Here is a 22,158-nt window from a genome sequence, read left to right as displayed (position 1 = left end):
GAAAACGTAAATGATCATACAAGTCAGATCAGCGTCTTGGGCAGGCTGTCGGCTTTTGATGTCATCGTCTTCTCGTCCTACTGCAGTGTAGTTTCCTGTTTGAACATTGTTTTAAGGGGAGTTTGAGGTCAGCAGGCCCCTCTATAGCCCAGTCCAGCTTAGGGGCCTTTGGAAGTGGGAGTTAACCCACTTTGTTGTTCTGTCATTGGCAATGCTGTTGGTAAGTGCCAGTTAGTAGTTGACAGTTCTTTGGACATTCTAATAGAGCAGGAAAAAATAAAAGAGTGAGTAGAGTAAGAGGATAATCATAAAATATATTGTATTTTTTCTACCATTCATGGATTTCATAGGATTTTTTAAAATATTTTTTGGTATTTAGTAATGACATGATGAATTAACTTTAAGTGAAAGTGTTTTCTTTGCATATAGAATGCATGTTATCTGAGCAGTGGCATTGTATCTGGGCGTGTCATCACTTTTGCCTGATAAACCTTTTATGATTCTATTATTTTATGAAAGTATATTGCTTTTCATTTTCCATGATGAGAATATAATAATGTAACTTTTTATGAAATGTACTTGTGGGAAATGTGAAGTAGAGGAGAATTTGTTTTCATTTATTTTTCTAATACAGAATTTCAGAGGCAGAATAATTTCCTTTTGGCATCCAGTGGGTTAATCCTTCATGAAACTAAACCCCATTTTTATATTAAAATAAAATTGCTTTGAAAAATATGCTTTAATTGAAATCCTATCTAAGGGTAAAATTATGTTATTGATTATGATCAAAATACCCCAGACAGTGATGAATTCATCAATTCCTCTTTCAGTGGTGTTATAAATCTTTTAGTAGGAGCTGGAGAACATGAACAAGATGAATATTTTCAAATTACAGTGGCACATTACTTATTATGTGTAACTTTCTTAATCTGTATACTGTGCAGGAATGGAAATGGCTTTTAAGAAGCAATGTAGTAAAGTAGCTTACAATGTTATCTATGTCACAAATCAAACTGGAATGAAACTTGTTCCAATATAAACTTTAAAAATGTGAATCAGGAAGTTGACTGAACAGTGTATTTATGTTAAAGGAAGAAAGGCATAAAGTATATACTTTGTTCAGTTCAGTCACTCAGTCGTGCCCAACTTTTTGCGACCCCATGAATCGCAGCACACCAGGCCTCCCTGTCCATCAGCAACTCCCAGAGTTCACCCAAACTCACGTGTATCAAGTCGGTGACGCCATCCAGCCATCTCATCCTCTGTTGTCCCCTTCTCTTCCTGCCCCAAATCCCTTCCAGCATCAGGGTCTTTTCAAATGAGTCAACTCTTTGCATGAGGTGGCCGAAGTACTGGAGTTTCAGCCTCAGCATCAGTCTTTCCAACGAACACCCAGGACCGATCTCCTTTAGGATGGACTGGTTGGATCTCCTTGCAGTCCAAGGGACTCTCAACAGTCTTCTCCAACACCACAGTTCAAAAGCATCAATCCTTCGGCGCTCAGCTTTCTTCACAGTCCAACTCTCACATCCACACATGACTAATGGAAAAACCGTAGCCTTAACTAGACGGACCTTTGTTGGCAAAGTGATGTCTCTGCTTTTGAATATGCTATGTAGGTTGGTCATAGCTTTCCTTCCAAGGAGTAAGCGTCTTTTAATTTCGTGGCTGCAATCACCATCTGCAGTGATTTTGGAGCCCCAAAAAATAAAGTCTGACACTGTTTCTACTGTTTCCCCATCTATTTCCCATGAAGTGATGGGACCGGATGCCATAATCTTAGTTTTCTGAATGTTGAGCTTTAAGCCAACTTTTTCACTCTCCTCTTTCACTTTCATCAAGAGACTTTCTAGTTCCTCTTTACTTTCTGCCATAACGGTGGTGTCATCTACATCTCTGAGTTTATTGATATTTCTCCCAGCAATCTTGATTCCAGCTTGTGGTTCTTCCAGCCCAGTGTTTCTCATGATGTACTCTGCATATAAGTTAAATAAGCAAGGTGACAATATACAGCCTTGATGTACTCCTTTTCCTGTTTGGAACCAGGCTGTTGTTCCATGTTCAGTTCTAACTGTTGCTTCCTGACCTGCATACAGATTTCTCAAAGGAAGGTCAGGTGGTCTGGTATTCCCATCTCTTTCAGAATTTTCCACAGTTTATTGTGATCCACACAGTCAAAGGCTTTGGCATAGTCAATAAAGCAGAAATAGATGTTTTTCTGGAGCTCTCTTGCTTTTTCCATGATCCAGCGGATGTTGGCAATTTGGTCTCTGGTTCCTCTGCCTTTTCTAAAACCAGCTTGAACATCTGGAAGTTCACGGTTCACGTATTGCTGAAGCCTGGCTTGGAGAATTTTGAACATTACTTTACTAACATGTGAGATGAGTGCAATTGTATGGTAGTTTGAGCATTCTTTGGCATTGCCTTTCTTTGGGATTGGAATGAAAACTGACCTTTTCCATTCGTGTGGCCACTGCTGAGTTTTCCAAATTTGCTGGCATATTGAGTGCAGCACTTTCATAGCATCACCTTTCAGGATTTGGAATAGCTCAACTGGAGTTCCATCACCTCCACTAGCTTTGTTCATAGTGATGCTTTCTAAGGCCCACTTGACTTCACATACCAGGATATCTGGCTCTAGGTCAGTGATCACACCATTGTGATTATCTGGGTCATGAAGATCTTTTTTGTACAGTTCTTCTGTGTATTCTTGCCACTTCTTAATATCTTCCGCTTCTGTTAGGTCCATACCATTTCTATCCTTTATCGAGCCCATCTTTGCATGAAATGTTCCCTTGGTATCTCTAATTTTCTTGGAGATCTCTAGTCTTTCCCATTCTGTTATTTTCCTCTATTTCTTTGCGTTGATCGCTGAGGAAGGCTTTCTTATCTCTCTTTGCTATTCTTTGGAACTCTGCATTCAGATGCTTATATCTTTCCTTTTCTCCTTTGCTTTTCTCTTCTTTTCACAGCTATTTGTAAGGTCTCCCCAGACAGCCATTTTGCTTTTTTTGCATTTCTTTTCCATGGGGATGGTCTTGATCCCTGTCTCCTGTACAGTGTCACAAACCTCCGTCCATAGTTCATCAGGCACTCTATCAGATCTAGTTCCTTAAGTATAGTTAAAAAGGAATATATTTTAACACTTTAACTTCCTGCTGCTGCTGCTAAGTTGCTTCAGTCGTGTCCGACTCTGTGCAACCCCATAGACGGCAGCCCACAAGGCTCCCCCGTCCCTGGGATTCTCCAGGCAAGAACACTGGAGTGGGTTGCCATTTCCTTCTCCAATGCATGAAAGTGAAAAGTGAAAAGCTGCTGCTGCTGCTGCTAAGTTGCTTCAGTCGTGTCCGACTTGTAGCGACCCCATGGACTGCAGCCTACCAGGCTCCTCCATCCATGGGATTTTCCAGCCAAGAGTACTGGAGTGGGGTGCTGTTGCCTTCTCTGCTTTAACTTCCTACTATATTATAAAGATGTAAGAGATTATAAATTATTAACCCATAAAAAGTTATACTTTTTTAAAGTCACTAACCATGTATGTTACTTAAAGAATTTTCAAGGTTCTTACAACTTGGTTCTTTGCATCTATATATGTAGGTATATGTTTACATCTCTATTTATCTACCTGCCTACCTATCTCCATAGAATATACTAGTCATTGCATTTTCCGTCAAAAAAGTGATAAGACCTGTGTTTGTTTAAAATATTTAAAAAAACTTCTAAGTGCAATTACCTATTTAATTTTTTTTCTTAAGCTCCTTGAAATACAATTTATCCTGAGCTATACTTGGAATCCAGGTGGTTTATGTGATTTTGGTATCTTAAATACCTGATTGTCAGTCAATTTACTGAGAATGCAATGTGTAGAGGTTTACATTCAAATCATAAGGTTATCTTGTATAAGGTTTACATGGCAATGAGTGCTGAATGTTCAGTTTGTTTTATTATAAGTAAATATTATATTACTATCATTGGCTACAATACGGGAGACCTGGGTTCAGTCCCTGGGTTGGGATTGAATACTGGCAACCCACCAGTGTTCTTGCCTGGGGAATCCCCATGGATGGCGGAACCTGTCGGGCCACAGTCCCTGGGGTCGCAAAGAGCTGTATACGACTGAGCGACTTAAGCACAGCATAGCACAGGCTCTTCCCAAGAATTTTCTTAAGAATACCTTTGTATAAGAGCTACTCTTGACTGAAGAAAGTTGAATAGATACAGTCCCTGTCCACTAAAAAATCATTAAGATCATTATAGTGTGTTGTAAGTAGTGTATGCTGCTACTGCTACTGCTGCTAAGTCGCTTCAGTCGAGTCTGACTGTGTGCGACCCCATAGACGGCAGCCCACCAGGCTCCCCCGTCCCTAGGATTCTCCAGGCAAGAACACTGGAGTGGGTTGCCGTTTCCTTCTCTAATGCATGAAAGTGAAAAGTGAAAGTGAAGTCGCTCAGTCGTGTCTGACTCAGCGACCCCATGGACTGCAGCCTACCAGGCTCCTCTGTCCATGGGATTTTCCAGGCAAGAGTACTGGAGTGGGGTGCCATTGCCTTCTATGGAACCAATGTGCAAAGTAGTAATTTTAAGTGCACCTGGTTAAATTTCAGCAGGATTTGAGAGTGATGTACCATGCAAGTGTTTGGTTTTGTTACAAGAGTTGGCATCATGTTGCATTCTTTATGTAAGTAACTTCAAAATCTCAGAATTATTCTCATAGTATTTTATGTTAGTATTTTTTTTTCTGAATTCTAGAATTTTACTAAGTGCATCATCTCTTTCCAATAATTATGTGAGATAGAAACACATGTCATTTCAGATTTGGAGTGGCAGAAACTGAAATGCTCAGATGATAGTGTTACCTAATAATACGGCATTTGCCTTGGGCCCAGAGCTCTCTTGACCTTACCACATCGCCACAGGTGATTGAACTGTAACAGGAGAGAGGAGTCATGGTGAGAGAGGTCAGGTCTACAGACAATATCGAGAGTCCCTCATTCATTGTTGTGGGGCCTTTTTTGCCATAGGTATTTTGCAGATGTTTTCTTTCAGTCATTTTAATTTACTGAGTTTAATTTGTTTAATTATAGTAGAGAATATGCCAAAATCTAGATTTAAATGTGGATAACATAAATAGGCTGAATATCTTTCATATCTTAACTCTCTAAACACATGAAATTAGTTCTTGGATATGGTTATGACATCACCATCATGGAGTTCATTAAGCAGAGTACTGTTACTAATTACAAGTAATAATTTATTGAACATATTTTTTTGGTTAGAGGAGCTACTCTCTGAAGGCATTTCCAATTTCCCATAATCTCAACACTTTGCTCCATTGCTCTGCCTCTATAGCCACATGTGTGATTGATTCTACTGTAATAGTTGACTTTCCAGAACCCTGTAGAATTTTGTTTGTTTTTTGTTTGCTGTATTCATATGGGCTAATAACAGAGCTTCTGATTTCAGGCCAGGAGTTGGACTATCAGGCATTCACAAATTATCTAGGTCCATTTGACCCTGATGCTGGGAAAGATTGAAGGCAGGAGAAGGGGATGACAGAGGATGAGATGGTTGGATGCATCACCAACTCAGTGGACATGAGTTTGAGCGAGCTCCGGGAGGGAATGAGGGACAAGGAAACCTGACGAGCTGCAGTCCATGGGGTTGCAAAGAGCTGGACGCAACTAAGTGACTGAACAACAACAGTTTGGAGTCAGGCCTCTGGAACATGTAGCTGTGCTAATAAGTCACTTCAGTGGTGTCTGACTCTGTGCAACCCTATGGACTGTAGACCACCAGGCTCCTCTGTCCGTGGGATTTCCCAGGCAAGAATACTGGAGTGGGTTGCTGTGCCCTCTTCCAGGGGATCTTTCTGATTCAGGGATCGAATCCGTATCTCTTATTTCTCCTGCATTGACAGGCAGGTTCTTTACTACTAGCACCACTGGGGAAGCCCCCTGGGACATGTATATCCAGCACTAATTTCTGTTATATGAATGCCATAGCCTATATATATAACCTAGAAATCAAAACATAGACCATTAGGATTTTAGTGAAAAAAAAATCACATTCTGAAGTTTTAACCTCATACGGTGTTTATTGCTTACTATTGATATTAAGCAAGGACATCAATGTTTTATCTCTCTACCCTAGGAAAGCATGTTGTGCCTACCCTACGACAATTTTCAAGCATGACCATATGCATATGCCTCAATATAGACTGGAATAAAAACATTCTAATTTCCTGTTTTTATGTATTTTACTTTGTTATTGTGTCTCCTTCAAAGAAATACGATGATATATGAACTACTCTGACAAAAATGTTGCTCCAGCCTTATGTTAATGTGAAATTATGACTAAGAATTAAAGTTTTGAGGAGAAAACTCCAACTTTATAGTCCTCAAAGCAAGCATAATTCATGTAGACTGCATAAACAGTATATATTAAGGCATACATTTTACTGCATATCTGCTAATAAGAAGATGCTACATATCTGCGTCCAGTAGACTGAGTTACAGTTGCTGTGAGGGCCATAATTTTGAAGTCTTCATCTGCATGTTAAATTCTCAAACGTAACATGCCAGTAACATAATATTTTTATAAGATATATTATTTGATCCTAATAGTTTGGTAGGTAAGAAAGTTTTGTTTTTTTTAGGAGAAGAGAAAGTTAATAAAAATGGAATTAAAAAAAATACCATATTAGAAAATGTGAAAGTATGGGCATTTTTGCATCAGTTAAGAAACTAGTAATAAAACTTGCTTTACCATTCTCTGTACAGTAAAGAATGTTGTCCTTAGATGTCTTATCCAGGTAATGCTGGAATACACCATATCACAAATATCTTTAGAACCAGTAACATTGCAAGGACTGTGATATCCCACAGCCCACATTCTTCACCTGCTTATTTAAAAACCAAAGCCCAAGTGGGCTCAGTGTTTCATTATAGATCACACGATGAGTTCATGGCCAAGTTGGAACTCTAAATGGTATTTTATGGCTTCCTGTTCAGTGCTTGAGTTGTTTCTACTTCCCTTATTTTAACAGTAGCTGATTGTTAATTATCTTTCACGGGGCTTTGATGATAACTGTTACATACAGTAGATAACATATTTCATGAAATAGACTTTATAAATTTGTGATGCAGCCACTTTATTTCTGACTTGAAGTGACTTATATGTGGAGAATTAATGTAAAAATGCTCAGGAATTCCTGGAGCACTTCAGACAGCTGTATTTAAATTCTCCTTTGAATGAAATCAAAACTCTTATATTTCCTAGTACTGTGAAGCATATGGAAATTTCTTTAAATGTATTATTTTGCAAAACTAGAAAACAACCAATTAAGAAACAAAATGGAAATATGTCTTAGCATTCATTTTTCTTATTTGATGAAGAAATGGTATATACAAGTCAGTTGAAACAACATAGGCAAAGGTTCAGTTCAGTTCAGTCGCTCAGTCGTGTCCAACTCTTCGCGACCCCATGAATCGCAGCACCCAGGCCTCCCTGTCCATCACCAACTCCCGGAGTTCACTCAGACTCACATCCATCGAGTCAGTGATGCCATCCAGCCATCTCATCCTCTGTCGTCCCCTTCTCCTCCTGCCCCCAATCCCTCCCAGCATCAGAATCTTTTCCAGTGAGTCAACTCTTCACATGAGGTGGCCAAAGTACTGGAGTTTCAGCTTTAGCATCATTCCCTCCAAAGAAATCCCAGGGCTGATCTCCTTCAGAATGGACTGGTTGGATCTCCTTGCAGTCCAAGGGACTCTCAAGAGTCTTCTCCAGCACCACAGTTCAAAAGCATCAATTCTTTGGCGCTCAGCCTTCTTCACAGTCCAACTCTCACATCCATACATGACCACTGGAAAAACCATAGCCTTGACTAGACAGACCTTCGTTGGCAAAGTAATGTCTCTGCTTTTGAATATGCTATCTAGGTTGGTCATAACTTTCCTTCCAAGGAGTAAGCGTCTTTTAATTTCATGGTTGCAGTCACCATCTGCAGTGATTTTAGAGCCCAGAAAAATAAAGTCTGACACTGTTTCCATTGTTTCCCCATCTATTTCCCATCAAGTGATGGGACCGGATGCCATGATCTTCGTCTTCTGAATGTTGAAAGGCAAAGGTTGGCTGTTATTAAAAATGAGAGAAAAGAGGAGATCCTTAAAATCCAGAGTTCTGTGGAGTGGTGCTTGTTGGTGGTTCATCAGATGAGTTGTCTGGTTCCTGCTTAGGCAGCCTCTGCGTTGTTCCTAGCAATCCTCTCCAGTAGACTGGCTCCTTGGGTGGCTGTTCCCTTTTGTTATCCTTCTAGAGAACTGTACCCATGACAGAGAGACTCTGAGAATATCAAAGTGTTGACTTTAAAGTCTTTTAAAGTTAACAAATTTTTCATAGAAGTAAAATTGCTGTGTGGAATTTATCATTGTGGAATTTTGCTATATGCAATTCTAAAAATTTGGATAGCTTCATGCTTTTTCAGTAGATGAAGCATGTATTCTTTGCCCTGAAAACTCCAAGAAGGACTCTTATGGTGCTTAGCTTCTTGTGTTTTTCTAAAAATTTAGTATTAATAATTGTTGGAATAATTAAATGAGTGGAATAACAATAGTTGTTGATTAAGAATTAACATAACTTTTGTTGTTGTTGTTGAATCACTCAGTCACATTCAATTGTTTGTGACCCCATGGACTGCCGTATGCCAGGCTTCTCTGTCCTTCACTAGCTCCTGGAGTTTGCTCAAACTCATGTCCTTTGAGTCCATGATGCCATCCAGCCATCTCATTTACTCAAATTTGGTTTTAAGGAACTTTGTTAGTATAGATTGGGGATTTTAATCACACCTGTGTGTGATTATTACTGCAGCAGATTTGATTATTTATTTGTAATACTGAACAGATATACCTGTCAAATAAACATAATGCCATGCACACCAAACAAATCTCTGTTGAATTAGAAACGAAATCTTCTATAGCAGGGGTCATCAACCTCCAGGATCTATCTGATGCCTGGTGTTCGGAGGTGGAGCTTATGTAATGATCCTAGAAATAAAGTTCATAATAAATGCAACACACTTGAACCACACCAAAATCATACCCACCCCTCCACCACCCAATCTGTGAAAAAGTTGTCCTCTACAAAACCAGTCCCCGGTGCCAAAAAGTTTGGGGACTCCTGCTCTATAGTACTGGCTGTGTCAAGGATGTGATAATCAACTATGGATAATCGTATCTATTCAGTCTTTTGCTCATTCATGCATTCTTGCTAATTTTCAAAAAGTATTTATTAGGCATGTTCCATTGCTAGACACTGTACCAGGTGCTATGGGTGTGACATGAACAGGAATGTCAGAAATACAGTACCTGTCTCCAAGGAGCAATAGGAGTAAACCCGAGACAAGTGTAGGCAATATCACAAAGGTCTATAAGGAAGTGTGAGGAAAGGAGTTCTGAGGGAGTGACAGTATAGCTGACCTCAGAACTAACCATAAAAAAAAAAGAAGAAAAAGAAGGGAATGTAGATGTGTGCCTCTTGAGAAATCTTTATGCAGGACAAGAGACAACAGTTAGAACCGGCTTCTAACTGTTCAAGAAGAGTTAGAACAATGGACTGGCTTCAAATTGGGAAAGGAGTATGTCAAAGCTGTACATCGTCACCCTGCTTATTTAACTTCATACATCAATTTAACTTAAATGCATCATATGAAATGCCAGCCTCCATAAAGCTCAAGCTGGAATCAAGATTGCTGGGAGAAATATCAACAACTTCAGATATACAGATGATACCACCCTAATGGCAGAAAGTGAAAAGAAACTAAAGAGCCTTTTGATGAAGGTGAAAGAGGAGAGTGAAAATGCTGGCTTGAAACTCAACATTCAAAAAATGAAGATCATGGCTTCCAGTCCTATCACTTCATGGAAAATAGATGGTGTCAAAATGGAAACAGTGACAGACTTTATTTTCCTGGGCTCCAGTATCACTGTGGATAGTTACTGCAACCATGAAATTAAGAGATACTTGCACCTTGGCAGCATATTAAAAAGCAAAGTCATCACTTTGCCAACAAAGGTCCATCTAGTCAAAGGTATGGTTTTTTCCCAGTAGTCATGTAAAGATGTCAGAGCTGAATGATAAAGAAGGCTGAGTGCTGAAGAACTTCTGCTTTTGAACTGTGATGCTGGAAAAGACTCTTGAGAGTCCCTTGGACAGCAAGGAGATCAAACCAGTCAATCCTAAAGGAAATCAACCCTGAATATTCATTGCAAACACTGATACTGAAGCTGAAGCTTCAATACTTTGGCTACCTGATGGGAAGAGCCAACTCATTGGAAAAGACCCTGATGCTGAGAAAGATTGAAGGCAGGAGGAGAAGAGGATGACAGAAGCTGAAATGGTTGGAAGGCATCACCGACTCAATGGACATGAATTTGAGCAATCTCCAGGACATGATGAAGGACAGAGAAGCCTGGCATGCTACAGTCTAGGGGATCGCAAAGAGTCAGGCAAGACCTAGCAACTGCACAGCAACACCAAATATCAGAAGAAGAGTGGAAAGAACCTGCCTAAAGCTTGTGGTGGGAGAAATACCTGGGGATCCATGTCTGGGGCTGATAAAAGGCAGTGTGGCCAGAATGCTAAGGGGAGGAAGGGTGTATGACCTGAGGTTGGACCATGTCAGAAGGGGCCAGATAATGGAAGGACTTTGTGCTTAGTTGATCATTCCTGGCTGACTCTTTTCAACTCCATGGACTGTAGCCTGCTAGATTCCTCTGTCTATGGCATTTTCCAGGTGAGAATACTAGAGTGTATTTCCATTTCCTATTCCAGAGATCTTCCAGACCCAGGAATCAAACCCATATCTCCAACTGCTCCTGCATAGAAGGCAGATTCTTTACCACTGAGCTACCTGAATTAGAGATAAATACCTATGAAGCAGCATGTAAACTATTGTAGAGCTGGGTGGGGATGGTGGTGGCATTATGTGCTCTCCAGGGCAAATGCCTTGGTTGAAGTGAGGGTGCAGTGGTTACAGGGGACAGGTACGTATGAAAGGAAGCTTTTGGGAACTTGTACTGGAGTGCTGTGGTGAGGATGGTGCTAACAGGTCAGGTCTGATATTTAGAAAGCAATTCAGTAGTGTTGCAGGGCAGAGCCAAATTCTGACTCATTGATGGATCTGTTTCTTTGACTTTAACCTTTGTTTTTACATTGCTTTTATTATTATCAGTTGTGTCCAACTCTTTGCAACCCCGTGGGGGTCCATGGAATTCTCTAGGCCAGAATACTAGAGTGGGTAACCTTTCCCTTCTCCAGGGGATCTTCCCAGCCCAGGGATTGAACCCAGGTCTCCCACATTGCAGGCAGAGCCTTTACTAGCTGAGCCACAAAGGAAGCCCTTTATTATTATAATCATACATAATGACCCCAGCCTCAGGAAACCCTGCCCCTCTGCCTGAGAAGATTAACACATCTCCTCCCTAATGACCAGCCTCAGGGAACCCTGCCCCTCTGTGTAAAGAGATGAATACATCCCCTACCTACAGGGTTTGACCTCTGGGAAGTTGCCCTGGAGAAGGGAACTGGCTTCCGTGGCCAGAGGAGACTGGTGGGCTACATGTAGTCCATGGGGTTGCAAAGAGTAGGACACAACTGAGCGAGTAACTCTTTCACTTTCACTTACATACAATGCAGGAGACCATGATTTGGGTTCCTTGGGTTTGATCCCAGGGTGGGAAGATCCCCTGGAGAAGAGAATGACAACCCACTTCTGCATCCTTGCCTGGAAAATCCCAAGGACAGAGGAGCCTGGAAGGCAACAGTCCATGGGGTTGCTAAGGGTAAGACAGAATTAAGTGACTAACACTTCCCTGAGGTTGGCCATTCTAGGAGATATTTGCAAAATAATGGTCTTTACTTTTTCAGTTTTCCCTCGTCTCTGTTCTATAAAAGAACCTCGAATTTAGACCATGACAAGATGGTTATTTTGAGACATTAGTCTGCCGTTTTTCTCGGCCAGCCGGCTTTCTGAATAAAGTCATATTTCTTGCCTCCACACCTCGTCTCTTGGATTTACTGGCCTGTTGTGCAGTGAGCAGACTGAGCTTAGTCTCTGAAACAGTAGACGTGATGCTGAATATGGAGGGCATGTGAAGGAGAGGTTCATAGATGACACTCAACCTTTTAGCTTAAGTAACGGGATGTAAAATGAGGTTATGAAAAAAAAAATGAGGTTATGAGTTAATTCACTGGAATCTGAATTTCTGGGGGAAGATCAGGTCACAGTTCATGAGTGAGTGAGTGAATGAACTCTTTTCGACCCCATGGACTGTAGCCTACCAGGCTTCTCAGTACATGGGATTTTCCAGGCAAGAGTACTAGAGTGGGTTGCCGTTTCCTTCTCCAGGGGATCTTCCTGACCCAGGGATTGAACCTGGGTCTCCTGCATTGCAGGCAGACGCTTTACTGGTTGAGCCACCTGGGAAGCCTTCACAGGTCATAAATAACCAATATTTTTCATCTTGTCTGCCAGCTTCATTTCATCGGTAGTCACTGCCTAGGGTCTTAGATAAAAATCTTAAAGTTCATAGGCTATTTCATGATCAACTAATTTGAAAAAATACTGAGAATGAATTGTGCTTGTCTATATCCTAATTCCATTCTTGTTTACTCTTTAGTTAACTCTGACATTCATAGCTGAAAAATTGCCAATAGGTTAAAGTTTATACAGTAGCTATTGCTGGTGAATCCTAACTGTGTTCTAGGTATTATTCTGAGGGTACAGTCTACTTTATATTTTTTAAGCTTGAGTGTAGATTAGCATTTAGAATGATATAAGTTGATGCTGAACTCTCTCCTGTTCCAGAAGAATTTATATTAATTGAGCCTAACATGCTTTTTAATAATGGGATTTTTTTTTATCTATAAGGTGAATTCCTGGTATATATGGACCTTGAGGAGTACACTGTGTCATGCCACTAATATTGTAAATTACTATTAGTGAATAAATAAAAGTCAGTTTACATTTCACTCAGTATAGTTATCTCTCATTTATGAGTGTATGTGTGTTTGTAATTACTGGTTTGCAGCTCATAAGCTTTGAGGAGGAAATGCCATATGGGATTACAACTTAATGATGACCCAAGTCTGCCTCTCATTTCCTTTGTATCTATCTCAAAGCACAAAAGACCTCCCGAGTAATTGAATCTATCCTTTTTGTGATTGAATTCCAAAGGGGCTTGTTGTAATTCCTTTATATATATATGTATTTTTTTTTCTTTTTCTGTTATAACGATAAAATTAAAACAATTTTCTCAATGCTGTAACTACTAAACTTTCTTTAGGAGTAAATTCCATGTAAACATTCATAAAAGCTAAGGGACAATATGCTTTGCTTTACTTGCTAATTGGGGCTTCCATGGTGGCTCAGATGGTAAAGCATCTGCCTGCAATTTGGAAGACCCAGGTTCAATCACTGGGTTGGGAAGATCCCCTGGAGAAGGAAATGGCAACCCACTCCAGTACTCTTGCCTGAAAAACTCCATGGACAGAGGAGCCTGGTGGACTACAGTCCATGGGGTTGCCAAGAGTCGGACACGACTGAGCGACTTCAATTTCTTTCTTTATTTGCTAATTAGTATTAATTTGTGTATTCTTTTTCTTTGTAAATACTCAAAGAAGATATGACTATGTCTGTATGCCTTAATATATAAGCTATTCAGTAAAGTTTCAGGAGGCAAAAAAGTCCCTACTGTATCCTTTTTAAATGTTGGAATGCACTGCAGGAGACTCAGGTTTGATCCCTGGGTTGGGAAGATCCCCTGGAGAAAGGAATGGCTACCCACTCCTGTACTCCTACACACGCCTGGGAAATCCCATGGACAGTCTGATGAGCTACAGTCCCTGGGGTGGCAAGAGTCTGATACAACTTAGTGACTAAACCACTACCACCATCACCACATTACAACCATTAAATAACAATTTTCTAAGGAAATTTTTCAGTTCAGTTCAGTCACTCAGTCGTGTCCGACTCTTTGTGACCCCATGAATCACAGCACACCAGGCCTCCCAGTCCATCACCAACTCCCGGAGTTCACTCAGACTCACGTCCATCAAGTCAGTGATGCCATCCAGCCATCTCATCCTCTGTCGTCCCCTTCTCCTCCTGCCCCCAATCCCTCCCAGCATCAGAGTCTTTTCCAATGAGTCAACTCTTCGCATGAGGTGGCCAAAGTACTGGAGTTTCAGCTTTAGCATCATTCCTTCCAAAGAAATCCCAGGGCTGATCTCCTTCAGAATGGACTGGTTGGATCTCCTTGCAGTCCAAGGGACTCTCAAGAGTCTTCTCCAACACCACAGTTCAAAAGCATCAATTCTCCGGTGCTCAGCTTTCTTCACAGTCCAATTCTCACATCCTTAGTCCAATTCTCACATCCTTACATGACCACTGGAAAAACCATAGCCTTGACTAGACGGACCTTTGTTGGCAAAGTAATGTCTCTGCTTTTGAATATGCTATCTAGGTTGGTCATAACTTTTCTTCCAAGGAGTAAGCATCTTTTAATTTTTAAATATCCATAAGTTTCTGAAGTGAGTTTCTGTTTATTAAGGAAATTTTTAAATATCCATAAATTAATACAACTTTTATTGTACTTTTTTAGCCAAATGGACGTCAGATAGTATTCATTCAATAAAAATGAGATCAATTATTTAAGGCCTAACAACTTTGCTTTAGGTAAGAAGGCCAAAATCATTTATATAATAATAACTTCTTTATCTTTTTATTATTTTTGAAACATTTTCTGTGAAATTTTAAAAAATCATCTTTTAAATTTACTTCAATAAAAGATCAATAGCATTTTAATTAGTTAAATTGATTTTGTAATAATTATACAGAATTGGTTAGAAAATCATGTTTGGATTTATTAAAAGACTAGAACATTCTTTTAGTATGGAAGAATGTGAGTTTCTGTTTATTAAGGAAAATAATGTGAGTTTCTGTTTATTAAGAAAATTGGTTTTCTCTTTAATGAATCAGATTTGAAAGGAAGTTTTGAAGGGTAAATAACAATTAGAACATTTTGCAGAATGATCTCTTATTGTCCTGATTTGCAGGAAAAGGCCAATTCTAACTCCATGTTGGATCTATTTCTTTGATTTTAACCTTTGCTTGTCTTTGCTTCTGTTGTTATAAGCATACATAATGACCTGCCTGGGGGAACCCTGCCCCTCTGCCTTTGATCAGTTTACAGGAAAATAATCTGACTCTACCCACCTGTGAATGGTTACAAGAAAGAAGAGATTAACAGATCCCCTCCCCTCCTGGAGGTTGGCCTTTCCAGGAGAGATTTACAAGATTGTGGCCTTATAATTTACTCCCTCAACTCCTCCCCTTCTCTGTTTTACACTAGAACCTGACATCCTGACCTCAACAAAGTTGTTTTGAGACTTTCCTCTGTCTGAATACAGTCTCATTGTTTGCCTGAACAACTGGTCTCGGAGGGAGCTTGGACTCGCTGACAACGATGAAAGGTAAATCAGCCCTGCTTTGTTGTTGTTATTGCTCAGTCTCCAGTGGTGTCCGACTCTGTGACCCCAGGGCCTGCAGCATGCCAGGGTTCCCTGTCCTTCACCATCTCTCGGAGTCTGCTCAAACTCATGTCCGCTGAGTCGGTGATGCCAGTAATAGCAGTTAATTGTGTGTGTAGGGCGAGGAAGCTCTGGACTTTCCTGCCTGCGGGGAAAAGGCACTGGGACTCAGATCTTCCCTCTCCTTAGATCTCTTGCTCCCCTCCACCCTAGCTACTATCTCTGCCGTATGGAAGGAACTATACACAGCTTGGCATCATTTAGGACTTTGCATTCCGAAAGGATTGTCACACCTGAGCTGTCCTTACAATTCAGCAACCTCATCCATCGTTTCTCAGAATTAGAATATCATTTTCATAGTAGATCGCCTTGGCTCACGCTTGTATTGAGAGGATCCCAAGAAAATGGAGTAAGACCATGGGGCCCTGCAATAAGCCAGTAGAAAAGAAGACGGGAGAGAAAGGAGGGTTTTTCTTACTTTTGAGGTCATACTCAGAGGTATTTATACTTTTTGCAGATAGCTAGTGTGCATGGCACAGTATTCAATCTGAGGTTTTAGCCGAGGATAAAGATTTATCAAGGGCTTCCCCACTGGCCCAGGGGTAAAGAACCCGCCTACCAATTTAAGAGATGTGGGCTGGACTGACCTCTGAGTCAGGAAGATCCCCTGGAGAAGGGAATGAAAACCCACTCCAGTATTCTTGCCTGGGAAATCCCATGGACAGAGGAGCCTGGCAAACTGCAGTCCATGGGGTCGCAAAGGGTCAGACAGGACTCTCTTAGAGACAAAACAGCAACAGCAAAGAGTTGTCAAACCTGCTTCAAAAATGCTATCACGTGTTTACAGCTGTTTTGGCTTAGGTCACGATGCTTCAGATAAAGCGTCCTCCCTGTTGTTTCCTGGCAGCCATTCCCAGCCAGGCTGGACAACTGGCAGCTTTCCTCTTGAACCAGCCTCCACTTTAGTGTGTGTTGGTGTAGAATTTGGTTTCATGAATGTAGACATTTGAAATGTGAATCCAGAGTAACTTCTAGCAATATTAAAAATGATAAATGGCGGATTGAGTCAGCCATGCACGCCTGTGCTCACAATTGTTATAAGCATGGCTGTAATTTCATTATTACTGTTGCATTTAATAAAATTATCTCCTTCCAGGGCCAAATGGTCAAGGAGAATAGAAAGACTTATAAGCAAAACTGTCCCCACCCTTGCTTATTTTGGTGATCTATTTTTTAAAAAAATAGTTATTTTTGGCTGCCCTGGGGTCTCTGTTGCTGCCTTCGGGCTTTCTCTAGTTGCGGAGGGCGTTGGCTGCTCTTTATTGCGGAGTGCGGGCTTCTTACTGCGGTGGCTTCCTTTGTGGGGCGCAGGCTTTTTCTAGGGCATATGGGCTTCAGTAGTTGTTCCTCCGTGGCTCTAGAGCTCAGGCTCAGTTGTTGTGGCACATGGGCTTAGCTCCTTCTCGACAGGTGGGACCCTCCCAGACTGGGGATCGAGCTGGTTTCCCTCACATTGCAAGGCAGACTGTTAACCACTGGACCACCGGGAAGACTGCCGATCTATTTTTATATACTCTTTATTGAATGTCTGTCATGTCACAACTCCTTTCATACATGATTTACAGATTCTCATTAGTTCTCATTAATATATAGATTTCTAAATGGCATGATTAAGACTCATAAAAGTTGAATGCTTTGTATAATATGTAATTGATCTAGGCATAACTGGAATATGAACCCACTGGCACCGTGAATCTGAGATCCTTGTAGGTCTGTGACTCAACCTTGATTAATGATATACTTCTTTGGCTCTCTGTACTTAACCAAATACATTGTCCTTTGGGGTAGATGGGCCCAAAGTTTACCAAAGGTTAAGGAGATCTGTATCAGGCTGAGTTGTCCAGAATATTTATGGTTTAGGCATGCTGTCCTGGCATAATTATTACTTGTGCCCCATTTCACCTTTAAAGTGTCCTGGATTGTGTGATAAATCACATGGTCACTTTACCTAAAAATTTAACTTCTCATCTCAGTACAATTAAAGTATGAGCTCTGTGGACACAGAGACTTTTGTCAGTTCTATTATTATATCACCATCACCTGGAAGAGTTGTTGTTCTTTAGTTGCTAAGTCATGTCCAACTCTTGTGACACTATAGGCTGTAGCCCGCCAGGCTCCTCTGTCCACGGGATTTCCCAGGCAAGAATAATGGAGTAGGTTGGCATTTCCTTCTCCAGGGGACCTTCCTTGACCCAGAGATCAAACCCAGGTCTCCCACTTTGGCAGGCAGATTCTTTACCACTGAGCCACCTGGGAATCCCACCTAGAACAGTGTCTGACACATAAGTTCAGTCCAGTCGCTCAGTCGTGTCCGACTCTTTGTGACCCCATGAATCGCAGCACGCCAGGCCTCCCTGTCCATCACCAACTCCCGGAGTTCACTCAGACTCACGTCCATCGAGTCAGTGATGCCATCCAGCCATCTCATCCTCTGTCGTCCCCTTCTCCTCCTGCCCCCAATCCCTCCCAGCATCAGAGTCTTTTCCAATGAGTCAGCTCTTCACATGAGATGGCCAAAATTCTGGAGTTTCAGCTTTAGCATCATTCCTTCCAAAGAAATCCCAGGGCTGATCTCCTTCAGAATGGACTGGTTGGATCTCCTTGCAGTCCAAGGGACTCTCAAGAGTTTTCTCCAACACCACAGTTCAAAAGCATCAATTCTTTGGTGCGCAGGTTTCTTCATAGTCCAACTCTCACAGCCATACATGACCACTGGAAAAACCATAGCCTTGGCTAGACGGACCTTTCTTGGCAAAGAAATGTCTCTGACACATAAATGCCCTCGATAAATATGTGTTGAATATTGTGTTGACAGAGATTTGATATGTGTATCAGTTGGGGTTCCAGAGAAACAGAACCAAGGTTAGATAGATATAATAAGAGAGCTGTAGTAAGATTTATTTTAAAGAATTGGCTCACATGGCTACGAGGCCTGGCAAGTATGACATTTTTAGGGCAGGCCAGCAGGCTGGAAACTCAGGCAGGAATTTTATGTGACAGAATTAAGGCAGAATTCCTTTCCCAGTTAATCTCAGGTTTTTTGCTCTTTAATTGACTGTAGGAAGTCCATCTACATTGTGGAGGATAGTTCCTTTACTTAAAGTCAGCTGATTGCAGATGTTAATCGCAACTACAAAGTCATCTTCACAGCTGCATCTAGATGAATGTTTGATCAAACAACTGGCCACCACCGCCTAGCCAAGTCAACAGATAAAAGTGTGTTTGTACATTCTCATATCTACATTGTGAGCCAAGCCAAGAGATAACTGCTTATTGGTAAAAAGGAGCTTCCTCACACAGTAGTAATATGATTTTTTAGAGAAAAAGATAACCAAGACTTTAATTTCCTCAGAAGAGTTGCATAATGAAAGAATTCTTGTAAATACAGGGAGACTGACTGTTGGAATCTCATGTAGCATAATGTAAAATCTCAGGGCAGAGAATATATGTTATGAAAATGTGGTACAAAGTATGTTCTTAGGCAGAGCATTTTGAAGCTTTTAGGAGAAAGCTGTCTTGATACTGCGAAGTAGGCACACGTGGTGTTCGATGTTCTAGTCTTGAGTTACGCAGTGCTGTCAGTTTCTGTCTATAGTCTCCTTACTTGTAGCCTCAAATAGTTCTTAATTTTAGGATAGACATGCTGTGACCTTTCTGAAAATAGTTGGGGGATGGTGTATAGGGGACTATTTGGGACACTTTCTAGTGATCAACACATTTTGCTCCATAGACAATTATTTTGCGCTACAGTTGCAGAAAGTGAAAGTCACTCAGTCGTGTCTGACTCTTTGCGACCCCATGGACTATACAGTCCATGGAATTCTCCAGGCCAGAGTACTGGAGTGGGTAGCCTTTCCCTTCTCCAGGGGATCTTTCCAACCCAGGGATCAAACCCGGGTGTCCCGCGTTGCAGGTGGATTCTTCACCAGCCGAGTCGCGAGGGTAGCAGAGGGCTGACTTGAATCCCTAGAACTGGGAACTCTTAACATGGTGTTCTGTAACAGGAACTGAGAGCATTTCTCCATACTATTTGTTGCAACAGAGGAGTGATGACATGGATGTGAGGGGACATGGGCAAGAAAAGTAATCGAAGGCATTGAAAATTGTGAGATTGTGATTACACTGAGCATAGAAGCAAGTTTTCTATTTCCTAGGTGAGCAGCAAGAAGGCCTGCTGACCTCTGGCACCCCTTAGTGAGCTGTACAACAAAAAGTGAATGTGAGATGTTAGCTTAATGCTTGCTCAAAGGTCTGAGCATTTTTGTTTGTTTGAGCTATATTCACAAGTAAAGAATTCAACCAACTTCTGTATATTATCAGTAATTCGACTTTGAAACCAAACTTACTACATCTCATTCAGATTTCTGTATTTGAGATTTTTAAGACAGACTGCTAAAACCAATTTATATTAATAGTCTAGCTGCTCATGTGTTTGAATACAGACTTGTAATATTAAGTAATCAAATTAAATTACCTGATAAAATGAGTGTTAGAATTTCTTGAGTCTGCAATTATCCTCTGTGACATTTGGCTCCATAATAAGCTTTTACTCAAAAACTGGACTCTATATTCTCCTTGGTTTATTTTCATAAATTTAGTTAGCAAAATACTTCCTTTGAGATAAATATATTTGGATGAATGTATAAAAATTATTCTAGACGGAATGAGAAGAAATTGCTAATAGTGTTAACCCTTGAAGACGCTGCCCAGAGGGGTGGGGGAATAAGTTTGACTTTTTATTTTATAACTTTCTATACTACTTTAGTTTCCTAATCAGTTTTGTTTTACTTGTGTACTTTCTGTTCTTGACCGTTTTTTTCTTGTAGCTCTTTATTTTTTAGGAACTTATTTATTTCACATATTTGGTATCTTCATTTTGCCTAGGAAAACTGGGATCTGCTTTAGAAAGTTTATGAACAATTGCTCTGGAAATAACAAGACTGGTTCTTTTGTGTATGTGTGTGAGAATCTTTTGATGAGACACTTAGGAGTGAGATTGATGTAATGTCTTAATCATATCTGACTGGTTACTTACTCCTTTATTATGAATGCTTTTTAAAAAAATCAATCACAATTTAGTTTCCAAAAGACAACAACTATGACATCAAAAAAATCCTAGGTATCAAAGAAATAATTGAAGAACACCTGACTCAGTCTCTTTTTTATTCTGTAAAAGAGAACACTAAAAAAGAAGAGCTATAATAGATCTCTTGTATTGCTGCTCTCAGCTGTCTTCTGTAAGGCAGGGAGGGTGCTCAGGTGCATAACTGAGCTGACTATTTGGAGATGCACAAAAATCAATTCTAGGGAGTTCCCTGTTGGTCCAGTGGTTAAGAATCTGTGCTTGCAATGCAGTGGCTGTGGGTTCATTTCCTGGTCAGGGAACTAAGCACCATGCAGCCAAAAGGCAAAAAACAAAAAACAAGTACGAAGTCAATTATAGCATTGGAGATTTCATCTTTTGGATTTCCAGTTAGGTGCTTCCTCCTCCAGCCTTTTCCATGAATGAGATAATAACGACTTGTCTTTCTTTTTTTGTTCCTTCTTTCCTTTCCTCTCGTCATCCTCCCCTTCCCTCCCTTCCTTCCTCCTTTCCTTGATAATTCATGTGATTTGTAGTAAGAATCATAACAATTAGGGAGGTAAAAAGGGCCACAGACAGTCATGATATTAGAATAACTGTCAGTATGCAGTGGAATAGTGGGCAATAAAGTAGTAAACAAGAAAGCAGTTCCATCATGACGATATGTATATTGTAATATGATCCAATGAGTGTTGGCTTTCCAGTGTTGGAACCAATTTGATCTTTGGTTCCTCTGCCTTTTCTAAAACCAGCTTGTACATCTGAAAGTTTTTGGTTCATGTACTACTGAAGTCTAGCTTGAAGGATTTTGAGCATAACCTTGCTAGCATGTGAAATGAGTTCAGTTGTAAGGTAGTTTGAACATCTTTGGCATTGCTCTTCTTTGGGATTGGAACGAAAACTTACGTTTTCCAGTCCTGTGGCCACTGCTGAATTTCCCAAATTCGCTGACATGTTGAGTGCGGCGTTTTAACAGCATCATCTTTTGGGATTTGAAATAGCTCAGCTGGAGTTTCATCACCTATACTAGCTTTGTTCATACTAATGCTTCCTAAGGCCCACTTGACTTCACACTCCAGGATGTCTGGCACTAGGTGAGTGACCATACCACTGTGATTATCTGAGTCATTAAGACCTTTTTTGTATAGTTCTTCAGTGTATTCTTGCCTCCTCTTTATCTCTGCTGCCTCTGTTAGGTCCTTACCTTTTCTGTCCTTTATCATGCCCATTCTTGCATGAAATGTTTCCTTGATATTTCCAATTTTCTTGAAGAGATCTCTGGTCTTTCCCATTCTGTTGTTTTCCTCTATTTCTTTGGATTGTTCATTGAAGAAGGCCTTCTTATCTCCGCTGTATTCTCTGACACTCTGCATTCTGTTGGGTATATCAGTTGGTTATATTCAGTAGGTAAGATAGTATACTAAAA

The 22,158-nt window shown here is 40.6% G+C and overlaps 1 protein-coding gene and 1 long non-coding RNA gene across 6 annotated transcripts in view; one reads left to right on the top strand and one right to left on the bottom strand.

The window, feature by feature from the left end:
- Positions 1-239, bottom strand: part of LOC132346164 (uncharacterized) — a 35,322-nt gene extending 35,083 nt beyond the window's left edge. The window contains exon 1 of the long non-coding RNA XR_009495923.1: positions 21-239. This is a non-coding gene — a long non-coding RNA (uncharacterized lncRNA). The remainder of the gene's footprint in view (positions 1-20) is intronic.
- Positions 1-22,158, top strand: part of PRKN (parkin RBR E3 ubiquitin protein ligase) — a 1,234,790-nt gene that overhangs the window by 65,236 nt on the left and 1,147,396 nt on the right. For 3 of the 5 annotated variants that reach the window (XM_024996686.2, XM_024996687.2, NM_001199065.1), the window contains one exon: positions 15,412-15,532. The exons of the other annotated variants lie outside the window; for them this stretch is intronic. In XM_024996686.2, the coding sequence (XP_024852454.1) occupies positions 15,526-15,532 (7 nt within the window). In that variant the 5' untranslated portion in view covers positions 15,412-15,525. The remainder of the gene's footprint in view (positions 1-15,411; positions 15,533-22,158) is intronic. 5 annotated transcript variants of the gene reach the window in all.

The sequence above is a fragment of the Bos taurus genome, chromosome 9, assembly GCF_002263795.3.
Source record: "Bos taurus isolate L1 Dominette 01449 registration number 42190680 breed Hereford chromosome 9, ARS-UCD2.0, whole genome shotgun sequence".
In the NCBI taxonomy this organism is placed as follows: domain Eukaryota; kingdom Metazoa; phylum Chordata; class Mammalia; order Artiodactyla; family Bovidae; genus Bos; species Bos taurus.
Note: the sequence above shows the minus strand (reverse complement) of the source record. Positions and strands in the feature narration are given on the sequence as shown.